At 37.0% G+C, this 17,276-nt stretch overlaps 1 protein-coding gene across 2 annotated transcripts in view; it reads left to right on the top strand.

Moving 5' to 3' along the window:
- The window catches only part of ADAMTS6 (ADAM metallopeptidase with thrombospondin type 1 motif 6), a 274,639-nt gene that overhangs the window by 212,672 nt on the left and 44,691 nt on the right, over window positions 1-17,276 (top strand). For both annotated transcript variants that reach the window (XM_057541697.1, XM_057541698.1), the window contains exons 19-20: window positions 9,595-9,758; window positions 10,184-10,322. In XM_057541697.1, the coding sequence (XP_057397680.1) occupies window positions 9,595-9,758; window positions 10,184-10,322 (303 nt within the window). The remainder of the gene's footprint in view (window positions 1-9,594; window positions 9,759-10,183; window positions 10,323-17,276) is intronic.

The following is a 17,276-nucleotide window of genomic DNA, read 5'->3' as shown; positions in this document are numbered from 1 at the left end:
CGGCAAGCGCTGCGGGAGGGATGGTGGCGGCGGGGCGCGGGCCAGCGCAGCCGCCCCCGCCTCCCGCCAGGCTGCGGCCCCCGGCCCCCCGCCCCCGCGCCCCGGCCGCATGCCCCCGCGGAGTTCGCCGCCCGCGCCGCAGCTGAGCCGGGCACCCCACCATGCCGCGGGCCCCCGCGCCCCTGTACGCCTGCCTCCTCGGGCTCTGCGCGCTCGTGCCCCGGCTCCCAGGGGACACAGGTTCGAGCCCTGGGCCGGGAGGATCCCACATGCCGCGGAGCAACTAAGCATGCAAGCCACAACTGCTGAGCCTGTTCTCTGGGGCCTGCGAGCCACAACTGCTGAGGCCCACGCGCCTAGAGCCCGAGCTCTGCAACGGGAGAGGCCACCGCAATGAGAGGCCCACGCACCGCAATGAAGAGTGGCCCCGCTCGCCGCAACCGGAGAGAGTCCACACGCAGCAGCGAAGACCCAACACAGCCAAAAATAAATAAATAAATAAATAAAATTTAATAAAATAAAATAAAAATGAAAAAAAAAAAATTTCCCTCTAAGCATTGCTTTAACTTCATCCCATATATTTGATATTGTTTTTTTCCAACACTCAATTTAAAGTATTTTATTTACCATATGACACATGACTTAGAAGGTATTATTCAATTTCCAAATATTTGGGGGATTTTCTTAATTCCATTATGGACAGATAAGGTACTTTGTATGATTTTAGTTCTTTTGTTGAGGTTTGTTTTTACAGCCCAGAATATGGTCTCTCTTAATGAATGTTCCATGTACACTTGAGAAGAATGTATATTATGGTAGTATTGGGTTTAGTATTCCATATATGTCAATTATATTAAATTGGTTGATAGTTTTGTTCAAATCTTCTACATTTTTATTTATTTTCTGCCTCCTTGTTTCAGCAAATATTGAAAGAATCATGTTGAAATCTCCAACTAGAATTGTGGATTTGTTTATTTCTCCCATTAGTTGTAAGGTTTTGCTTCATTTATTTTCAGAGTTTGTTATTAGGTGTATAGACATTTAAGATTGTTAGATTTTCTTGATGTATTGAGCATTTTATAATTATCATATGTTCCTCTTTATTTCTTTGTGTTTTTTTTAATTAATTAATTAATTTATTTATTTTTGGCTGTGTTGGGTCTTCACTTCTGTGCCAGGGCTTTCTCTAGTTGCGGCGAGCGGGGGCCACTCTTCATCACGGTGCGTGGACCTCTCAGTATCGCGGCCTCTCTTGTTGCGGAGCACAGGCTCCAGACGCACAGGCTCAGTAATTGTGGCTCACAGGCCGAGTTGCTCTGCGGCATGTGGGATTTTCCCAGACCAGGGCTCAAACCCGTGTCCCCTGCATTGGCAGGCAGACTCTCAACCACTGCGCCACCAGGGAAGCCCCGTTCCTCTTTATTTCTGATGATATTCTTTGACCCTCGTCTATTTTGACTGATACTAATCTAGCCACCCAGATTTCTTCTGATTAGTGCTTGCATAGTAAATTCTTTTCCATCCATCCACTTTTCACATGTAGGTGTTTCTGAACTTTAAATATGTTTCTTTTAGACAACATGTAGTTTGACTCTGATTTCTTGTTGTATCTAACCATCTTTGCTTTTTCAATTACAGTCTCTAAATGGGGGGCTTGCCAAACTTTATCTGTAAAGGGACAGATGGTAAATATTTTCAGCTTTACAGGACATGAAGTTTCTATCTCAGCTATTCAGTTCTACTATTGTAGTGTGAAAGCAGATACAGATAATACATAAATAAATGGGTATGACTGTGTTACAATAAACTATTTACAAAACAGGTGGTGGGCCATAGTTTGTCAGCTCCATGTCTGGATCATTTATATTTAATGTAATTATTAAAATCATTGGGTTTAAGTCTACCATTGTGCTATTTTTCTATTTGTTCCATGTATTTTTCCCTTTATTCTCCTTTTATGTCTTCTTTTAGGTTTATCAAGTGTTTTATAGTATTCCATTTGGACTCTACTAATGGCTTATTAGCTATACTTCTTTGTTCTATTTAATTAGTGGTTGCTCTAGAGTTTACAAAATGCATCTTTAATTTATCACAATATACCTTCAAATAATATTATACCGTTTATGTATAATGCAAGATGCTTATAACAGTTTATTTCCATTGTCTTCTTCCATCTTTTGTGCTAATTTTTAAAAACACATTTTACTTTTTCATATGTTATAAACCCTACAATACATTGTTATTATTTTTGTTTTAAAGAGTCAGTTATCTTTTTTAAAAATTTAAAAATAAGAAAAATTATTTTCTATTTACCTACATATTTATTGTATCTGGCATACTTTCTTTGTGTAGATCTGAGCGTCCATCTGTATATATCTTCCAGTTTTTTCTCATTATATTTGTTTGCCTTTAAAATCCTTGAGTATATTTATAATAGCTGTTTGAGAGTTATTTTCTGCTAATTCCATAATTTCTGTCATTTCTGAGTCTGTTGCTTTTACTTGGCTTTCTTCGTGGTTTGTACCACGTCTTCCCCTTTCTTGCCAGTTGTAGTAGTTTTTCATTGGATGTTGTACATTGTGAATATTTTTTTATTGAGAGTCTGGATTTTGTTGTTGTTGTTTTTTCCTTTAAAGAGTGTTAACTAACTTGTTGATGAGCTTGATATCTTTGAGGCTTGTATTTGAGTTTTGTTTAGGTGAGTCCAGAGTAGCCTTAATTCTAGAATTGCTCAGCCCTACTAAAAAGGCATGATTCTCTGCTGAATGCCCTAGTGGTTGAAACTCTCTGAATTCTTTCTCTAGAAATTTTTCTGCTTGTGGTTATCTAGTTTTTTGTTTTTGTTTCTGTTTGTTTGTTTTTTGGTGTTTTTTTTTTGGCCTGGCTTCATGGAATTTTATCCTATGCATACATGGATTACTATTCAGCAGCAGATTCCCTCCTTTTACTCTGATTCTCTGGTTCTGCAAATTCCAATTATCTTAGCCTTCCCAGTTTCTGATCTCTGTCTCCTTAACTCAGTGAGACCACCATCCTCTGCTTGGGTTCTCATGGTCTACACTGACAGAAAGTGCCTCCAGGCAGGAAGCTAGGGAGATTATATGGCTCACCTTGTGTTCCTTTTTGCCTGTGTCACAGTCCTGCACAGTCCTGGACAATGTCTAAAAACAGCTGATTCATATATTTTGTGAGTTTTCTAGTTATTTATAATTGGAGGGCAAGTCCAATCCCAGTTATTTCCTCTGTAAAGAAGTGGAAATTCTGTTTATTTGATGTTTGATCCCTTGAGACAGATTTAGACTCTGCAGAGACCCTTATGAAATCTGGTTGAGTTCTTTTTCCCCTTAAAATACCACCTCTTTTTCCTTAAATCTTTTAAAAATAAGACTATATCTAGGGCTTCCCTGGTGGCGCAGTGGTTGAGAGTCTGCCTGCCAATGCAGGGGACACGGGTTTGAGCCCTGGTCTGGGAAAATCCCACATGCCGCGGAGCAACTAGGCCCGTGAGCCACAGTTACTGAGCCTGCGCGTCTGGAGCCTGTGCTCCGCAACAAGAGAGGCTGTGATGAGAGGCCCGTGCACCACGATGAAGAGTGGCCCCCACTTGCCACAACTAGAGAAAGCCCTCGCAAAGAAACGAAGACCCAACACAGCCATAAGTAAATAAATAAATAAATAAAATTTAAATTAAAAAAAATTCATTAAAAAAAAAAAAGACTATATCTAGAATGCATCTTTAGGTAGAATACCAGTATCATCAGGCTCCTCCTTCCTTTATTTAGGAAGACTCCTTTATTTTTACACCATAATTTTAGATTCTCTTCTGCATCAGCAAGAATCAAAACAAAAATAAGACATCAGATGTTTTCCCTTTGATAATTCTTTGTCCATAATGTCACATCCTCCTCCCTTAGCAAATTCTTATTCAGTCCTTCTTAAATGTTTGGTGTTTTTCTGAACTACGTTATGGTACCAGCGAAGGTGAGTTAGGATTCCTTAAGTGAGTAGATGGGAAAATGGAAAGTGAGAGCTTAAATTGAAGGAGAATTCAAAGCTGCTAGAGGTTTTGTTTTTATTTTTGTTTTTACTGTTTCATGTGATACAGGCTCAGATGTCCTTATGTAACCAAGTAATTTTGATGTTTCAAATGAGACAGACTATTACTGTAAGAGTTGAAAATAAAAAATTTTAAATACAAGACAAATTTAAGACTAAATAATCCTTAAATTTGGTTAACATGTTCTTATCTCAGAAGATTAATTAGATTTATTTTTGACAATCAGATGAATTTTATAACATATGTGAAGTCAAGAAAGTACAGATACATTTGCCAGGCAGATGGGGGTGGGGGGAATGAAAATGGTCTATACTCTTAAGGACAAGTGGCAGAGGTCCAGAGAGTCAGAGACTCTCTGCATCATGACCCTTTTAGTCCTTTGGGCATGCTTGTTTATCTGGCCTGATAAAGTTTTTGAAGAAGCTAGCATACTAACAAAAAAATTAAACTGACTTGTTTGTCACTGTCAAAGCATGAAAATCATTATCAAAATTATCACTCATTTATTTATAGAAGTTTTTGTATAGTAGTGCTAATAACCCTTTTTCTATCACATATTTTTAAACTTTTTTATATGTTTTTTCCTATAGAGGTTTAAAAAATTATGCATGCATATCTACTAATCTTTTTCTTTATACTTTCTGAGGTTTTGGTCATGCTTAGAAAAGCTTTTCAATACCCCAATATTATTTTTTAAAAAGTACTCTTACATTTTCTCCTACCACTTTATGATTTAACTATGTTTACGTTTAAATATTTACCCATCTGGCATTTATTCTTTTCTCTCTTTTTTTTAAACTTTGTTTTTATTGAGGTAAGATTCAAATAACATAGAATTCAAACATTTTTAAAGTGAACAGCGTACTGGTATTTAGTACATTCCAAAATATTTTCATCACCCCAGAAGGAACCCGGTGTCCATTAAGCAGTTACTTCCCATTCCCCAGCCCCTGGCAACCACCAATCTGCTGTTTGTCCCTATAGATTTACCTTTTCTAGATATTTCTTATGAATAGATGCATAAAATATGTGACCTTTTATGTCTAGCCTCTTCCACTCAGTGTAATTTTTTTTTAGTCTCATCCTCATTGAAGCATGTATCTTCATTCTTTTTTATGGCTGAATGTTATTCCATTGTATTGTATATACCCCAATTTGTTTATCCGGTCATCCATTGATGGACATTTGGTTGTTTCTACCTTTGGCTATTGGGAATAGTGCTACTATGAACATGTGTGTACATATATTTGTTTGAGTACCTATTTTCACTTCTTTTGGATATATACCTAGGAATGGAGTTGTGGTATCTATTCTTATATAAAGAATGAGACAAATTCAGCACTTTTTTTTTTTTTTTTTTTGGCCAAAAAGCTAGTCTTTTGTTTTAGTTCCATTTCTTGTTATCTTTCCTTTACTAATTTAGGATGCTTCCTTTGTTATATATTAATTCCCATATATACTTTTGTTTATTTCTTAACTGTCCATTTTGTTGTATTGTTCTGTCCATCTGTGTGCCATACCACAGGTTGTTCCCACCCCATATTTGTATAATTACCGTTTTAATATTTGGACAGGAAAATCTGCTCCCTAACCCCACCTCCATCCCCAGTTATTCCTTTAGTCATAATTTCCCTTGGTAGTTCCACATTTTTATTCCTATAGATAAGCCTTTCATTCCTTTCTATCAATAACATTATAAATACTTAATATCTTCTTGACATTCACATGGAAAATTACTATTTTAATTTGTGCTTAAGAAAATGGTCAAGAATCCCATCTCTACATCCAGCACAGCAACAGTACCCTTGGCTGAGTTTGCAACAGACTACTATCATCCAAAAAGATCTATCTAGTTTCTATAGGGGCCACACAAGTGAAGTAAATAGGTATATGGTAGAGACCACCACCCCTGCACACTTTAAGACCTTATGGGTAGCATTCACCTCTGGCAATCCACACTCCCACCGCCCCCACTCCAAGATGCAATATTGTTTGTAGTTTACTGTTTTAGCTGGGGGAGGAGAGAAGTTTCAGAGACTTCAACCTGGTCTTCCCCACTGGGATAGGTGTTATTTTACAGATCAAGAGATAAACGTGAAGGTTATGCCAGCTACCAAGTATACTGTTTCCATTTTAAATTCACGTCTGAGAGAAATAACCACTGACTGGATTCATGGACTCAGTGGACACTCTGTGAGCTGGACCTGGTTCAAAATTCCTTTTATTACTTTACTTCTACGTGCCCTTATCCTAAACAAGGGACACCATTTGCCACTTCAGGTCAACTCAGTCCCTGTGCCCAACAGTCCTCAATATATTTGGATTTTCCCTTTCCCTGCTGGTAATGGCTTTTATGTCCTTTGAGGAAAGACGAGGAAAAATTACCACTGAGTGCTATGGTGTTGTGATGTTGTAGGATCCTATCTCCTAGTCACCCAGCCTTTTCTTAAGCTCAGTGGGTCTGGATCAGAAAAGTGCCCATCTCTTGGGCCCCTTGGAAGACTGTATTCTGTTAAATATCTCCATGACTGCTCCTGACTGCCATGCTAATTTGTTACTGTTTGTGATAACTGTGCCCACCTCCATTCTAATGGTTACGCCATGCCTCCTGGCCTCTAGTATGTTGGGATCATCCCTATTGCTGTCTGTGAGCCCAGTTCTGTAATGACAGTTCCAAGCTTAAAGAGAAGAGCATCTCAGTGATGCTGGTGCCTGTCTCACCAGCACATTCTTTTTTTTTTTTAAATTAATTAATTAATTAATTTATTTTTGGCTGTGTTGGGTGTTCATTGCTGTGCGCTGGCTTTCTCTAGTTGCGGTGAGCAGGGTTACTCTTTTTTTTTTTTTTTTTTTTTTTTTTTTTTTTTTTTTAAAGGATTTTTCTTATTTATTTATTTATTTATTTATTTATTTATTTTTGGTTGTGTTGGGTCTTCGGTTCGTGCGAGGGCTTTCTCCAGTTGCGGCAAGCGGGGGCCACTCTTCATCGCGGTGCGGGGACCGCTCTTCATCGCGGTGCGCGGGCCTTTCTCTATCGCGGCCCCTCCCGTCGCGGGGCACAGGCTCCAGACGCGCAGGCTCAGCAATTGTGGCTCACGGGCCCAGCTGCTCCGCGGCATGTGGGATCTTCCCAGACCAGGGCTCGAACCCGTGTCCCCTGCATTAGCAGGCAGATTCTCAACCACTGCGCCACCAGGGAAGCCCTGGGGTTACTCTTCATTGCGGTGCGGGGCCAATTTTAATATGCTATTAGATTGCTATAATATGTTATTAGATACATATCTGGAGCGCAGGCTCAGCAGTTGTGGCACACGGGCTTAGTTGCTCCGCGGCATGTGGGATCTTCCCGGGCTGGGGCTCGGGCCTGTGTCCCTTGCATTGGCAGGCAGATTCTTGACCGCTGCGCTACCAAGGAAGCCCCAGCACAATATTGTTCTAATAAATGGAAGGTCTTTCAGGCCCTTGTGTAGAATATAGTCAGCTGATAGGGTTTTTGCCTTATATACTATATCCACTTTTGAATGTCCACTTCTGTGAACTTTTGATCCCTTCCTCTTCTCCCTGCTTCCACCTCCTGCTGATAAATGCTACCAGGCCCTGCAGCACCACAGTGCTCTCCACAACCATTTGGGAATTTTTATTGAAAGTCACTAAATCTATAGCTTAATACAGGCAAAACTGAGTCTTTACAAGAACAGGTTATTTCTCTCCACTTGTTTAGATCATCCTTGATGATTTTTATTAAAATTTCATAATTTACTCCACTAAGAGTTTGCCTGCCTTTTGATAGAATTATTTCTAAGTATTTGTATATTTTACGTTGCCACTGAGAATGTCCTCATTCAAAACTGCTTTATAGGAAGAGATATGGGAACATATTGTATGTGTATAACTGATTCACTTTGTTATAAAGCAGAAGCTAACACACCATTGTAAGGCAATTATACTTCAATAAAGATGTTAAAAAAAAACTGCTTTATAACTGCTCTTCCTGATGTAGTAATACAACTGACTTTCATATATTGATTTTTATATCAAAACTTGCCAAACTTCCTTATTAAATATCTTATTTTTCTATAATTTCTTTTAGATTTTTTACATTAAGATGAAAATTATATCATCTGCAAAAAAAAAAAAAATGAGTCTTTTGGCTCTTCTTTTCCTTCCTTATTGCCTTTATTTCTTTTTTTCCTACTCTGTTACACTAGCTAGATCCCACAGTCAATGGTTGAATAGAAGTGATGGTAACAGGCATCCTTAACTTTTTCCTGATCTTAAAGAAAATGCCTTCAACATTACATCTTTAGGTTTGATGTTTACTATACATTTTTGTTTGAGTGTTTTTGTTTGCCTTTTATAAAATTAATGAAGTTCATGCTTTCCTAGTTTACTAAAATTTCTTTTAAATCATATATGAATATTGAACTTTTTTTTTTTTTTTCAGTTTTATTGAGATATAATTGACATTATTTGCTTGTTTTTATATCACGTAATTAGTTGTAGTTATCCCTTCTGAAAGTACTCTAAAAGTAGTATTCAGTTTTGATTCCTCTTCTTTTTTTTTTTTTTTTCCACACACACACACTGTATTTTATTTTTACAAGAGATAGATAGACTGACACCAAGCATTGTACATGGATGACCACAACAAAAGCAACAATGATTGCAATTACCAAACATGAAACACACTTATACTATGTCATAACTTTTAAAAATGCTTTTTCTGCATCTATTAAGGTAATCATCTGCCTTTCTTCCTTTAATAATATGAAAAAGTATATTAATTGATTTTCTATTATTAAACCAGCATTGCAATCCTAGGATAAACTTACCTTACTTCTGATGTATTAACTTCTATATTACTTTATGCCAATTGCTAATATTTTATTTAATTACTTACATTTTGCATGTTTGTTCAAGAGTGCTGTTGTTGCATAATTTTGATTTATTTGACTGGCCAGGTTTGAACATGAAAATGCTGGACTCATAAAATGAGATTGGACGTATTCTCTTCCTCTATCCTCTTGGAAGAGTTTTGTGAAAAACTGAAATTATTTTTTCCTTGAATGTGTGGTAGAACTACTCTGTACAAAGTTGTCTGAGTCTGATGTTTTCTTGTGGGAAAATTTTTATTGACTTTGAATCATCTGCATTTTTTGGTATTTTCTGAGACACTAATTCACTGGCAGGTGAATCACAGTACTTCTACTTTACCAAATTATATAGCATCATTATCTATGAGAAAGAATGTACTTACTGAATTTCTACCATCAGTGGCTGGAGATTACCAAATATTTCTGTTTCTGTGGTAGAATTCCTGGCACCTCATTAGGAATCACTTCACAATGTATATCTGAGTAACAAAAAATAAATTGTTGGTGTTGTCTGTAAAAAAAAAGAAAAGATTCCCATCTCTAAATGGAAATAGATATTCATTGTACACGTCAGTGCAATTATTAATGAGTGACATTGTGGTAAATGAAGTTTCACATTTTTAGGTAGACAGTGATTTTTTTTTTTTTTTTTTTTTTTTTTAGCTTTAAAATCTGAAGGGGATGATTACTATATTAATGGTGCCTGGACTATTGACTGGCCTAGGAAGTTTGATGTTGCTGGGACAGCTTTTCACTATAAGAGGCCAACCGATGAACCAGAATCCTTAGAAGCTTTAGGTCCCACCTCAGAAAATCTCATTGTCATGGTAAATATGCCTTTGCCGCTTCATTTCTAATCTTTGTAATCTGCCCTGTGAAGTAGGAAGGGGCAGGCTTTATCATCTGAAATTAAAGTGGTGAAATTAAAGTAAATAAAGGTAAAATGGTATGCCCAATGGTGTAAAAGTCTGTGTAAAGTTAAGACCATAGTGCTCTTTCCATATGACTGATCTTTTCAATGCCTGCTTGAATAATATTTTTATAACCAAATAAGGCAAATGAGAGAAATGGCTCCAAATTACCCATGAAAACGGAAGTAGAAAATTCAATATAACTGCATGTGTTCTAAAAGTTGTCTTAAATTTCCCTTAAGACTTACATTGTGACATTTTCTTCTTCAAAAGAAATAATAAATATCTGAATAAAGGCTCATTGTATTTTAATTATCTTCACCAGTTGTTTTCAATGTCAGGTTCTGCTTCAGGAACAGAATTTGGGAATTAGGTATAAATTCAACGTTCCCATCACCCGGACGGGCAGTGGAGACAATGAAGTTGGCTTTACATGGAATCATCAGCCTTGGTCAGAATGCTCAGCTACTTGTGCTGGAGGTAAGACACCCACTAGGCAGCCCACCCAGAGGGCAGGATGGAAAGCAAAACATTCTGAGCTATGCTTTGTGTTTGCTAAAGAAGCTAATTGGAAATATTTCTTGCAGGTTTGCTTCAAGCTGTAATTTAGCAAAAGAAACTTTGCTTTAATTATATTATATTCCGTTTGTTTTTAACCTCATGTAATTTGTACAGATTTGTTGGTAAAATACATCTTGGCACAATGAGTGTCTCTGCTGGTGCTTCTCCCAAGACTATCTTGAAGGTGGGCTGTTTGCTTTTCGTGAACACATTCTTGGTAAAGAACATCAAGAGTTTTAAATAAGAAAATGAGCAAGAATCAGACGGCACAGATGTAACGTCTTGTAATGGGGGATGAGAATGTATGTCTGTGTGCTTGTGTGTTTGTGTTTGTGTGCTTGTATGTTTCCCACAATCCTATTCAAACTCCCTTCTGCAGCCATCCAAGTTAAGGGGCTATATACTGGGATACTACAATAATTACTGGTGTCTGGGTCTCTGGGTTAATGGTGTTTGCAGACCCCATGATAGTCCCTCAGAGAGGTAGCTGCTAGGCGGTGGTTGGTGATGTGTTGGTTGTCCCATGTGCGTTTTTCATGGGTGCCTTTTCCCCACAATTTACTCTATTCCTAATCCTCCTCCCTCTAGTGGCCACCAATGCAATTCTTTACCTCTGGCTGGGAGAGCAGGACAGTTGGCTTCCTTCAAAGCCAACACCCTTGCTGCTGCATGGACTGGTGAGTAGAAGTGCTGTGCAAGCAGCATCTTCCTTCTCTCTGGAGACTAAATGCATCGCCTCCACCGTACACCTTGGTCCCAATAGGCAAGGAGACAAAACCTATCCCTCAGGCCTGTGCTGGACTAGAGCACCTCACCATTCCGAAAGCAAAGATTCAATTTTGAATAGTGATATTTAGAATGGGAGAGATGGAACTAAAGTGAATCATCCCATTTTACCCCATATTCCAATGTATGACCTATTTTTCCTTTCTGAACCTCTCAGAAACACATGATTTACATGGACTTCATCCTATCTTGTCCTGTACTCACTGACTCTCTAAACACTTCTGATTCTCAAAGCTTGAATCAGAGAAATTATTTTCACAGAAGTGAATAATCACAATAATACATTCAGTAATTTTAGACTCATACAAAATTAAATCATGGATAATCTCCAACTCCAACTTAAGTAGTAAACACTATGCAAAAAAAAGCAAATGAGCAATAATAATGTTTTCCTCCTGTGTGAAGTGTCATGAAACATGGTTATGTGTAATCTGTGGCATATTTTAAAAGATCTCTAATTCCCATCCGTTCTATGTATGAAATGGCTGGTGATTTATAAAGTTTTAAAAAATATAGGGCTTTACTATTTCTTTTAACAAAATAAAGGATATTTGAAATTAATTGTTCAAGTGAATGCCATTATATTATAGTGGCATTTATATATATATATATATATATATATACATATATATATATTTCTTTGTTCCAATTAAATTCCTTTTTATTTAATCTATAAATTAACTCTCCCCTTTTCACATACCAAAAAGAAGTCTTCATGATAACAGTAAATACATAATTCAGGCCCTGAGGTAAGGTGGGATAAACTTATTAAAGAAGAGTCAAAATAATTTAAAGTTCAGGAAATCTAATGAAGTAGTCTAAATGTCGAGGTTGATTAGCTTGGAGAAGAGAAGGCTGAGGGAAAGTATATTATGATAGTATCTTCAAGTATGTGACAGAATGTTGAATGGGAGGTTCTTAGTGCCTGTTCATCTTTGTACTGAAAATTGCTATATTTGGGGATGGTTTAGATACAGTCTTGTCTGAGGCCAAGGAGGGATTAAGTGAATTCTCAATGTTCCTTCTAACTCTATTCTTTTGTTCAGAAAGGAGATAGTGCAACAAAAAAGGGGTGGGGGAGAAGGCCAAGAGAACTGAATTTAGAAGAAAAACTATGATTTTATTAAAGTAAGGAAGTATGAAAAATCTGAATGTGTGTTATTCTTTTCCATAACACTTGTATTGAGAAATCATAATAGAAGAGTGATTTCTTGTGATGGGGCATAAAACAAAAGAAAAACAAGGAGGGAGCAAAACCCCTGGAAAGAGAATTTTCTCTTTATTTTTTATACTTCTTTCTTCTCTTCTGGAGCTACCAATCCTAGATATTTGAGGTGGTTCTGGGAACTGTAATTTTGCTCAATTGTGAGTGAAAAGCCTTTATAAGGCCATTGCCTTGTTTGGAAGAGAGATGTACAGTGTTTGAAAATCAGCAGGCATAGTGTGATGAGCTGCATTTCTTGGTAAGTGGTTCTCAAAGTGTGGTCCCCGAACCGGCAGCATCAATGTCACCTGCGAATTTATTAGAATGCAAATTTTGGGGCCCCATCTCAGACCTACTGAATAGAGTCTCTCTTTGTGGGGCCCCAAAATCTATGTTTTAACAAGTTCTCCAAGTGATTCTGATGCTTGCTCAAGTTTGAGTACGACTGGTCTTGGTTGACAGAGAAACTGAAACAGCACTCTAGACACATAGAATCCACGTCCTCATCACTGGAGTCTATGCATCTTTCTAGACTCATTTTGTATCTAAAACAATGTCTGGAACATACTAGGAACTCAATAAATGCTTACAGATAAGTGAATGAACAAAAGGAATTAATTATTTTGGCAATTATGTATTTGTGTTATTCTTTCCAGTGTGGGAAATGAGAGTTTAGAATTGTTATTTTTCTTGTAAGGTGGGGCAAAGCAATTGCCAGGGAAAGATAGTATAATTTTGATTGTATTCTTTTGTTTACTTTGAATAGGTTGGAAATATTTCCTAGAATATAGAGTACAGATATCAATTATTGGAGTTATTCTTCCTACACATAACCCCACTTTTAACCCCAGGTTCTTTAAATACAGGAGGCTTAGGATTGAGGAAAGGAAAATCCCTTAGGACTCAGGAATCTTGATCAAAGAGAGAGCCAGAGTCATCTGCTCAGTAATGGTAAATGGAACTTCATCTGTAGTTAGGGAATCTTTCAGGAAAAAGTCACTTCTTCTCAGTTTTCACTCAGAAACTAAGGATGAATACTAACGTGTGTTCTTAATTGGGATACTCCACTCTCATCTTTCCAAAGTGGTGCTAGGTATCTTGAGACTGCCAGAACTTTTTAAAATGGAAAAAGAGGGAACAAGAAAGATCTCAAAGAACTTTCTATTGCAGTCTCACAAGACTGTTCAATGTTCTCACGACCTTTGGACTTTGAGTTTGGGAGCAATGTTGATATTTTCTCTTACGAGATCTTTTAAGATAAGAAGTTTTGAGATTGTTTTTCTGTTGCTTAGCAGACCCAGTGACAAATCTAAGACTGCAGGAAGCACTGCTAGTGATTCAGTCCAAGAAATGGTCTCTTCTCTGAGTCAGTGCTGACACACTTCCTTAGCCTGAATAAGAACATTGAGATGCTGTGGAGTGTTGTCTTCAGGATAAATGTGATTTTTAAGATACAGTTATGACTTTTCCTTTGAGAGGATTAAAACTTGACTATTTTCTGAACCACTGTTACTCCCACTAGAGTTTTGTTTCTATACTCTGTAATTAATCTGACTCCTAAATTTATATACTACTATTGTATTCGTGATTAATGTGTTGATTGATAAAGCTTGGCTAGGTAGTGAGAACTGTACTATTTTAAAATACAAAGCTTTAGGAGTTTTTTTAAGTAGTAATTTATGCCGATATGCCTTTGCACTGTGACTTTTAAAGATTGAAAAAATAATGTGTATTCATCTTTTGATTTTAGTTATATATACTCTCTTTTTAGTGATGTTTGGCTAGATGTGTGGTTTTCAAGTTGTAGTGTGCATCAGAATCACCTGGAGGGCTTGTTCAAACAAGATTGCTACGTTCTGCCTCCAGTTTCTGATTCGGTAGGTCTGGGGCAGACTCCAAGAATTTGCATTTCTAACAAATTTCCAAGTGATGCTGGTGATACTGGTTCAGCAACCATACTTCAAGAAACATTGGGCTAGATACTTAGATTTCATAAAATAAATGTCTATTAAAACAAAGTGACATATCCTTTAGGTAATAATCCATATTACAGTTATAATCACATTACACCTAGTGTTGTTAATGATAAATGGTTCTAGCTCAGCTATGTAATGACAAAGAAAACTTTACAGTTTATGAAACATTTTTTGGTGCCCTGTTTCATTTGCTCATTCTCAGTAGCACCATGAGATAGGCACTGCTGTTGTTATTCCTGTTTTACAGATAATACTCAAGTGAAGTAACGCTGAAATCAAGACTTAGAAGTCTAGTGATTTTTTTTTTTAATGTAGCATTTTCTCTTGTAATAAAAATGGTCCTTTACCTTGAAGAGAGCTTTTTCATCAGTTGACATCATCAATAGAGCAACATGATATATTCCCCACTCAAGAATTTCTCCTTTACTAGCTTGAAATTTCATTTTTTCAAATGCTTTCCCTAAAGCAATGATTCTCAGTTTTGGCTGCACATTGGAATCACCTGGGGAACTTTAAACAATTTTGACGCTTGGGCCCGTCCCCAGAGATTCCGATTTAATTGCTTGGGAGTATGGCCTGGGCATCAGATTTTTAAAAGGTCCCTAGGTAATTCTAATGTGTAGCCACGGTTGAGAAGTACTGCCTTTGAGGCTAATTGAAGGTTTATTTAGTATTCAAATAATTTACATTCAGATGCAAATACCCCTGGGAGCATTACTAACTCACATCTCTGTTATTAGTTGGCTACTAGTTGAATGCAAAGGTTAATGGGATTTAGGTATAAGCATCTGGGGTGGGAAAGTAGCTAGGGACATCAGAGAAGGGAATGAAAAAAGTGGTAGAATACCAATTAATTTCATAATTTTGTTTAGTGTGACCATTGGCCTTGGACATGCCTTTAGAAAGCTTTTTTGTAGTTTAGTTTATTTACATGCTTTCTTCTTTACCTGATGGATCATTTATAAGCAGCTAATTAATGCTTTCAAAACTGACTGAAATTGTGCTAAATATCATTTCTTGGCCTTTTGGCTAAGATCAAGTGCAATTGTGCTAAACAGATTTTCCAAAATTCTTTCTTCTCATTTCAAGTTTCTGTGGTACTTAGGGAGCTAAAATGAATAAGTGGTTATGTACTTAACCAACTTTAATTTAGACTCGCAAGTCAGAATATGAGGCCCCTGTTTTAACTCAACATTTGTGAAAACTGATCAACTTTTTTTCTCTTTGTGACTTACAGTTGTAATCAGAGAAGGCCTTTTATTGTTTTAGGAAATTGTTGTTTTTGTTAGGGAATGAATTTTTGCAAAATGCAGCAGTATTCATGATAATTTCCTCCCCTATCTTTCTGGATGTGCTCTCATTTCCCACTATTCAAACCATTCCCCTTCCACCCCCACCCTACTCCCCGCCCCCCCCCCCCAACTCCTCCTCTTATTTAATACAACCCTTAGGCTTTAAAGCAAAACTTCCAAAACCAATTAACTGAGAGTTGATGCTGTACTGTTGTACCTGTTCTGTTAGGAAAGAAACCTTAAGGATCCTTTAGTTGTGCAAAGAAAGGTCAGAAATACATATGTATTTTCATGTATTAGTTTTACATTTATACTGTAAATATACAGTCTTTGTCCTGCAATCAGTTCTACTGACACTTCTGATTGTTTTTTGAACAATCTTCAAATTGTTTTTTCTAGGCTTTTCTTTCTCTTTGTGTTGAAGTACAAAAAATTGCATACCAATTTGGTCAGGTTTCTGCTGACAAAGGCATCTCTCTGCTAAACATTCATTGCTTAGCAGCTCAGGGAAAAAAAAAAGATAAGCTAAAGCTATGCTTAGATGGAGGACTGGGAGGGGGAGACAGGTTTATTTTTAGAGGCAATTTTGATTTTGTTTGAAGATCAAAGAGCACAGATTTTTCTTACTTATACAATGGAGTGTTTCAGGAATGTTTCTGATCAACTGTCTTTGACCATTTAGAATGTTATCATTACTTTTTCTTTTACATTTACATAGCCTAATTAATTTTTATTGTGTGTTTGACGCTCAAATTTTATATAGATGCTTGTTTTATTTGTTATTCTTTTTCTTCCCTGGATGGCATCTTAAGCCTAATGTGGTGTGTGTGTGTGTGTGTATGTGTGTGTGTGTGTGTGTGTGTGTGTGTGTGTGTGTAGCATATAAATTTGAAAAAGATTTTCTATGTTTTTCCTCTTTTTAACTAGGGCAAATTCTTTTTATTTTACTTTTTGTGGTTTCACCTGGCTCACCTGGATTCTTATACATATTGAAACTGGTTTCTACTCTTTAAGATTTTTAAGATGCTTTACATAGTTTCCAAGTACTATTTTGTATTTTCCTGATTTAGGGCCATATTTTTCATACCGCCCCATAGTACCCCAGGACACTACAGCAGACTCACAAGAGGCACTGCAGAATATTGTACATTTTCAATGGAAACACAGTGACACGGTCATACACCACACAAATTATTACTATTGAGTTGTTTAGACCTAACTACTTAATAAGTGAAACTCAGATTTTTTTTTTTTTTTCTGCCTGGGAGGGCTGTGAAAAAAGTGCTGGGACACTAAGAGTACTGTGAACCAGGAAAGTTTGAGAACTCTTGATTTCAAACGAGTGTCCGTAAAGTTGGATAAAAATTAGTCACCTAACTTCCTTTCAGTAGATGGTGAACTTCATTTCATAAGAGGAAAAAAATGCATATAAAACTGCTTATTCAGCGTCCTGGTGATGTTCAGAGTTTAAAAATGGAGAGTCTTCTGCACTTTCATTAAGAAACTAGAGGTTTTGAGTAATATGTAAATTTCTCCTTCATATCTGTATTAAGTATTTCTTCTGATGTGCCCTCCTGAATATGCTTCCTTCCTCTGTTAGTTCAGTTTCAGGTTA

The sequence above is a fragment of the Balaenoptera acutorostrata genome, chromosome 2, assembly GCF_949987535.1.
Source record: "Balaenoptera acutorostrata chromosome 2, mBalAcu1.1, whole genome shotgun sequence".
Lineage (NCBI taxonomy): Eukaryota > Metazoa > Chordata > Mammalia > Artiodactyla > Balaenopteridae > Balaenoptera > Balaenoptera acutorostrata.
The sequence above is the reverse complement of the archived record's forward strand: the minus strand, read 5'-3'. Positions and strand labels throughout refer to the sequence as shown.